Source organism: Montipora foliosa, chromosome 6, assembly GCF_036669935.1.
Source record: "Montipora foliosa isolate CH-2021 chromosome 6, ASM3666993v2, whole genome shotgun sequence".
Classification (NCBI taxonomy): Eukaryota; Metazoa; Cnidaria; class Anthozoa; order Scleractinia; family Acroporidae; genus Montipora; species Montipora foliosa.
In genome coordinates this window covers 41,482,590-41,490,373 of record NC_090874.1, presented here as the reverse complement: position 1 = coordinate 41,490,373, position 7,784 = coordinate 41,482,590, and the positions used below count along the sequence as shown (strand labels likewise).

Genomic DNA, 7,784 nt, shown 5'->3' with positions numbered 1-7,784 from the left:
GTCACGTGACCAATTGTTGCAAAAGGCCTATTGCAACGGCAGTCATTTTTCCCATAACTTTTTCGTATTAAATTGAACTGGAAAAAAGGCAAGGAGAAATAACTTACAACACAGCTCAAAAAATTAACGTAAGTTCGACATTGTCTGTCTATCATTTTGTAATGAAATCGAGTGCAAAGTAAAGTATACCATGAAGTCGAGTACATGTGCATGCCATACAATTTAGTGCGGTCGGCCGCATTGATACATGGGTAACATGGAAAGCAGAAAGCAGAAGCCTTTGTAAATTAATTCACAAGACTAGGTTAGACTGCGAGCCGTTTTCTCTGGTTTTTCGTGGCAGGTGCGTTCAGCAAAGAGGCGGAAAATTTGCTAGAAAACTGGGCCGGCAAAAAGGAGAGCCTGCCCCACGGAGGACATGGTCCCAAGCAAACACGCCGGGAGACGTCGCTATTTCAATGAAATACAGCGAGTGAATATGCCATGTTAGCTTTCTAGGAAACGTACAGAAAACAACAAAGAAAATCGGCCCAATTGTCTGGAGAACCAATTCAGTGAGAATTCTTAGTGTATGGGATCAACAAAAAAGAAAAATAGTCTGGCGGTTTCAAATTAATATTGTATTGCTCTCAAAATTGACAAGTTTCCAAAGAAAAGGATCGAGTCCATAGTTAGTGGACCAACTATGAGAAGTCTTATCCTCAAAAGTAGCAAAGAGACCTTTGCCAGAGCTCGATCTATTGATCAATGATGGGTGACTAGTTCTTAACATGCAGTCCTAATGTGGAGGCCTATTGACATGTGGAAAATGCATAAAGTGAAACATGACATTTATGCATAATGGGCCAAAACCGCTAAGGTTCTAGGGAAGAGGAAGGGAGGAAAGGGGGTAGCGGGGGGGGGGGGGGGAAGGGGGTGAGGGAAGGATGGGACGTAAGAGGCGTGTTGATGCTCTTCGATCCAAGGGGGTGATGTAGCAGCTGATCCAAAGATTAATCGCCATTGGTTTGCAACCCTTACCCCAAACAATAGCTAAAACAATAGAAAGAATGACATGTCATTGTTTCGTGCAAGGGTTGCAAACCAATGGCGAGTAATCTTTGGATCAGCTGCTACACTACTGATCCAAGGCCTGTGCATACAATCACAAAACAACAAAAGCAACATTCCTTATTTCATTCATCACTTGTCAGTACAACTTAATACAAATAATAAAGCAGCTAACATTTGCTTATCATAAAAAGTTATAGGAGAATGAAGTATTTTACTCAAAAAGTGACAGGCGAGAAGCTAAATAAACCTGGTGGTTTTTCCAGTTGTCGAGTTTTTAGTTTTTAGTTGGAATTAAGGATAAAGCAGAAGTAAATACCCATAGCGTTACATTAACAAATGAAAACGAAGTTTCAAATAAAACTTTGAGATTCGAGATTTACATTAATCATTCATTGGCATTTTTGGCTTTAGTTGCTCATATCTGAAAAACGATCTCGGTGACCCCAATTTTTTATTCTACAAAAGTGATGAGCAAGCCAAGATAAAACTCTCTGCAATGTTTAAAAAATTCAGCGACGCGGATTTAGAGCTACCTTAAATTTTCAATTATTTAAGGTATCTCTGAATCCGCTTCACAGGCTTTTTTTAAACTTTACAGAAAGTTTTATTCTGGCATGCTAATTACGTTTCACAAAATAAAAAATGGGGCTCACCGAGTTCTTTTTTGAGATATGAGCAACTAAAGCCAAAATATGGGGTGTCTTTGCACGGCTTTCCTGTTGCCACGGTAACTTTTTACGTCACAAAAATGACCGAGTCTTTTTCAGCAATAATTGGTGTTTGATATAGTACCATAACATTGCTGTTAAGTAATAAAGTGTTGTAGTGTCAATCCTTCTAATAAGAACGTTTCTTTCAAGTGTTAAGGCTGGTTTGAGCTACCTTGAGCGCTCTTACACCAATGAAACGCCTGCCCATCCTACAGGCCCTGCATGCCAGTTGAGCCACTGACTTACTACCTGGCGATTACAGTCCGATCATAATATATCATAATTTTCTTGACGTTGTCTTTGTCCACATAATTCCTATTCTTTGATTGCACTTACGCGATAAGGCGGCCATGTTGGTGCCAAAACAATAGAAATATGTAGCTCACAATTTTGCCATAATAATAGAGCTAAACAGCTTACAGACGTTTGAATGTTCATCTGGTACTTAGTAATGATGCAAATTTTCATCTTTTTTCTGTGTGCATTGAGTTTTTTAATTGTCGGTTTTCTTTTTTTTTTCTTTTCTTTTCAGTTTACTGTCAGTTTATCTTATCTCATTATGACATCTATTTAATTAATTAATATAATTTATTTTCACTCAGCTCGATTAGCTCTTGAGCTATTCTGAGTGAACTATTACCAAATTTTAGTATTAATTATTTATTTTGATTGTAATATATATGTTTTAAAAATGGTAATAAAGCTTGTTGTTGTTGTTGTTGTTGTAGTCAAATTTCCAAAATACTTTCGCTATGTTCTTTGCACCAACATGACAGCTGTGACGTCAGTTGCCATCAAAGAATTGAAGAGACATCTACCCGTTCATTGTACCTCATCCATTAATGAGTGAATACGTTCTATTATAAAGCTTGTACCACTGCATTTCCATATTTCAAAGGCGCGTTCCGTACGTCACTTCATCCGAGTTTCCTCGTGAAACCTTCGACAAATCGCGAAAGAATCCCTCGATGCCTGCAAGAGATGGATCGCGTTCCAGAGTCGATGTGCCAGGCCACCACTGTTTATCTTTCTTGACGCCGATTCCCTTAACCGGTTTCCTGCGACACTTATAATTAACCAGGAGCTGTTTAAGCCCTTTACGATAGTTTTCGTTGAATTTAAGATAGATGCAGGGATTCAATGCTCCGTTAGCATGAGCTAGCATGGTGAGCAACAGTATAACGGAAGTTGGTACACACTGCAGTGTGTTGTGATCGAATGCGGACATCAATAATAGAATGTGAGTTGGCAGCCAGATAAATGCGAAAAGGAGTACAACCGTAACAAGCATTTTTACAACAGTAACATTTTGAGCTTGGATTCGATTCTGTGACATATTTTCACCAAAAGCCTGACGCCTCTTCAAAACACGAATTATCATCGTATACAGGACGATCATCAAACAAAAGGGAACGGCGTAGAAAAAAACGAAGTATACCACAACCTCGTACCGATAGATGCTGAGGTTGGTTTCGAGATTGTCGCTCCAAATCCCATAGCAAAGGTACTTTCCGTCGTGTTTCTCGCTCTTGAACTTTATGAGAGTAGTTGAAACCATAAAAGAAGAGAAGATCCAGAGAAAAAGAAGGGCAAGCTTAACCTTTCTTTTCGACAGTGGCTCTCTAAAAACATGAACAATCGCCAAGTACCTTTCCACAGATATGGCCGCAAGAGTGGACACGGACGCAACCAGTGAGAGAGAAGGGAAAAAACTTAAAAGTTTGCAGGTTATGTTGCCGATCAAGCCGCCAAACCAGAGTTCGCCGAAATAGAAGGACGTCACCATTTTTGGTACTGCGATAAGACCGTCCAGAATATCAGCGACTGCCATGGAGATGATGAAAAAATTAAAGGCCACCTTACGGCTTCGCTTTTTTGTTTTGGCAATAAATATGATGGCGCAGTTTCCAAACAGCGCGACAGTACCTATAATGACATAGATAACAGTGAGGATCGTCTTAGTCGCCAAGTCTGGAGGACTCAGTCTACAAGACATTTGGGCTTTTCTTGATACATCGTCTGTTATAGTGGAGTTGTTCATTTCTGGAAAAAAAAAAGAAACGTTTGGAATTGAATAACTGTTCCTTGCATAATGCTATCTGGATTGGATTCTTAAGGCTGTGGTACAACAATGCTCGTATTTAAAGGGGCACTGTCACGCTAAATTTGCTGTTTTTTGGTCAAAACTGGGTAAAAATCTAACTAGTGCTCTAATTCCACCAGTGTTACACAATCTAAATGGGTAATACCCATATAATCTAAATTTAGATCAGTGGGTGCAAGCCATCGCAGATGATCATCCGAGTCATCCAACCGTGCATGCACCGTAATTAGGTCTAAGCACCCATTTTAAATAGTGCTGATAAACTGTTTAAGTCTAAACGCCCATTCTAAGTAAGCACCCATCTTAAATCGATTAGCTTTCAATATTGGTAATGGGTCTCTATGTAAGTATTATAAAAAATTGCTTTCATTCAACAGCGTGCTTCGATGCGATGGTGTGGTGGTTATCGATGATCCCTTAAAGCGTGGCTAACGGACTAGGTTCAACCTTTTTGTCATCCATGTCCGTCGATCATCTTAAACAAAAAATTTCCTTTTTTTCCTTTTTTTTCCTGACGAGAAAATTTCTAAGTATAGGGTAAACTTCATGTAATTGAAGTGAAAGAGGAAACGCATATTTAATGAGCTACTTGGATGACTCGGATGATCATCTGAGATGGCTTGCACCAACTGATCTAAATTTAGATTATATGGTTATTGTGTAACACGGGTGCTAATTCACACAGACAACATTTCTGGAAACCCACTGAGAAGATATGAAATATATTTATTGCAACAAAAGCTGTTTGTATTTAATTTTTGGCAACTTTCTGAAGACACCATCTCCAAGAAAACTATAGCATTATTTTTTGGTCTTGATTGATGAAAAGACGTCTTTTTGTATTTTGAACTTTGACTAAAATACCGTGACAAACGCAAATAATGGAAACAGCGTCCAGCACTAAGCTTATAATAGAGTCATCAACATGACACTGAATGTTTCCCAAAATAGCTCGTGAAGGCTAAGCTTCTTGACTTTTTTAAACTCAAAATCAGATGATAGAATGATTTAATCACAAATGATGAAGTGCTGAATCGAGCCAATACAGACATTGAGATTTTGCTAACCGGGAAAGGATTTCTCTGCATGGGTCTCGTCTCGCGAATGTCCAGTGAGCGACGCGATGAGGCCTTCTTACAGAGGCTCCGGGAAGAGTCGGTCGTCCTCTCCTAACATTCAAAGACACTCTGAAGAGCATCCTCAAGTGTGGAAGGGTGCTTGAGACATGGAAAGATGTCATAGAAATATTCAAGTGAAGCGGCGACTTCTATCAAGTGTCTGTTTAACAAATAGATTTCATGTTACCGTGCGTCTGTTCGGTAATAGATCACAGATGACGTCAAAATGTGGTAAGAACAAAAGAGTGGCACACGAGGCGATAGCCGAGTGAGTCACTGATGTTCTTACCATATTTTGACGTCTTCTGTGATCTACTACTGAACAGACCCACGGCAACATGGAATCTATTTGTTTTATATAATAAAGAATTAAACTTTATTCGCATAAAAGCTGATGGCGACATCAATCGTGCGTCTGTCCTCTAATAGATCCCAGGCAAGAACCAATCAAAATGCGAAAATAACTTGGGTTATTATATTAATAAAGACGGACAATGACAGACAGAATACTAAAAGAGAGAGAAGGGCAAAGGGCTCTTGGTTTGGCAGTTCTTTTTCCACACACTCAGGCCGTTATCAACTAATGTAGGAAACGAATACCAAAAACGGATATTCTCAGAAACAAATTACATATAAGACAGTAAATGGAAACACATGGAATTAATTTCAGGTGAATTATCTGGGGTCTTCGTTTTCCCTCTTCGTTTCTTCCCGGCTTTGGAAGTTCACCTGATATGACTCGCCAGCCATTGCAAACAACAAGATGACAACAGGAATGATGTGTTTTGCTTTTTGTTAAGCTATGTTGTCTGGGTGGTCTTGGTTTGCCGGGTCTTCGATCCTCGTTTTTCCGGCAGGCCTTTCTTTTCCACACAGCCCCGCTCACTATCACGATCCTTTTGTGGGCAGTGAGAATTTCCAAAGACAAAATTGCTTGGGTTAGAACTTGCTTTTTTTGTAAAATCAGATAAGAAAATTTATTATTGGCGGAGACTTTGTGTCAGTTTAAAGAGGGTCACATTCTGTCAGTTGCAGTAGTCTTAACTACGAGGCCTGTTTTCTGTTTGTAGTTTGAATTCAACGCAGTTTCACCTTCGATACCAAACATAGGTCGTGGGTTACTCAGCCGACAAAATTGCTTTGTTTGAGCTTTTTCATGTATCTTCTAAATATATCGTTTGTTCAGTTGCCGTGGCAAAATGCACCCATTTACTTAATTTGAACATTCAATTATTCCTTGTTTTCTCTGGGATAAGGTAGATTGAAGATAAAATCAAGGAAAATCCAAGGCCCATATTAAAATCTAGATAGCAATAGCTTTGGATGATGCTAGCAGTGATCCATCTTGGATTAAGGGAAAATGCAGCCACGAGGACAATGATACTCGGGTATGGAGCTTACCTCGTTTTTTCCGATCCACTTCTTTTATCACTACCGAGAAAAATCACACATGATCCCTTTAATGAATGATCTTCTTTTCGTTTGTGATTTGTCTGGTATGTACGTTCATATTGTGAAATACTGAGCGACATTATTTGTGAAGTTTTTTAGAATAAATAGGACCTAGGTCGACGTTTTTTATGCCAATATCTCGAAGTTTTTATAAGCAGCAATTTTTATTTCGTTGAGTCAGGACACCATTAAGGTAAATCTTTCTTCGTGTTATCCGTTTCTTTCCCTCATTTGTTAGCTATCGTTTTCGCAAGTTTTGTTTGCTAATTCTTCTATTTTTTCTGGTCTATATGTAGTACCGTAGAGTGTGGATGTTTTAATAAAGACCAGCGAACACGAATACGCGTAACTTCGGTTACAATCACAATGGAGCAATTCAGTATTGAAGACAAAAAATGAGTACTTACCAAGTGAAACTCCCTTATACTTATCCGGCTACAGAAGTTATTTACGAGCTTTCGTTTAGGCAGATGTAGTTGACACTCCTAGATGTTGGCAAATTTTCCGCCCTCCGTTTGTCACTTAAATTACCTGGTACTATTATGATGGACGTTGTCCCACCTCTCTGCATGTCGTTGGTTTGAATAATTTAGTAAACGTATACGCTTTCACAAGAGGATGTTGATGTATTGACTCGGGGTGGACTTCAGTAATCAACAAGATCAAAAAAAAATGTTTTTTTAATTTGTTATCATTGACGAAATTACAGATTAGGCCATTTACACCTTCTTGCTGGTTTAACGTTTTTGTTGATAGAGGTCCAATTTTAGTACAGTATTACTAGTAAGTTTAGGGTGAATTTAATCAGTGGCCGAATCGCGCCTGTCTATCAGACTGAAGAAACTTTTAGCTGCGTTTAAGTGTGAATTTTGTGAATGGATACTATGAAGTCTTTTCTCAGCAGCAACGGTGAATTGGTCTTTTCTGATTTTAAAGTTTTTAGGTTTTATACTTATGGAACTCGATACAGTTTGAGGATTAAAACTCAACAGCTACTACACCTTCGAACATCTGCTTACCTAATTATTCTCCAGTTAACTGACACGATGAAACGTTAGTGATGTATTGGTGTATTTGTTAATTTAAACACAGGCAAATTATTTCTTAACTTTCAGGCTACCGAGAGCAACTTGTTTTGCCTGGCATACACTTTCCTCAACAGCAACGGTGAATTGGTTCTGATTTTAAAGCAAATCATTTTAAAGTTTTATACTTATGGAACTCGATATTTGAGGAATAAAACTCAACAGCTATTACACCTTCGAACATCTGCTTCCATAATTTTCCGGTTAAACATGAAACGTTGGTGATGTATTGGTGAATTTGTTAATTAAACACAGGCAAATT

At 38.7% G+C, this 7,784-nt stretch overlaps 1 protein-coding gene across 1 annotated transcript; it reads right to left on the bottom strand.

Annotated features, from left to right (window-relative positions):
• Positions 1 to 1,671: 1,671 nt before the first annotated feature.
• Positions 1,672 to 6,406, bottom strand: LOC138009082 (galanin receptor 2a-like). Its single transcript, XM_068856388.1, has 3 exons — positions 6,387 to 6,406; positions 4,935 to 5,145; positions 1,672 to 3,806 (listed from the first exon to the last, which is right to left on the bottom strand). Exon 3 carries the CDS (start codon positions 3,802 to 3,804, stop codon positions 2,656 to 2,658), a length of 1,149 nt encoding a protein of 382 aa, XP_068712489.1. The 5' UTR covers positions 3,805 to 3,806; positions 4,935 to 5,145; positions 6,387 to 6,406; the 3' UTR covers positions 1,672 to 2,655.
• Between the last annotated feature and the right edge of the window lie 1,378 nt (positions 6,407 to 7,784).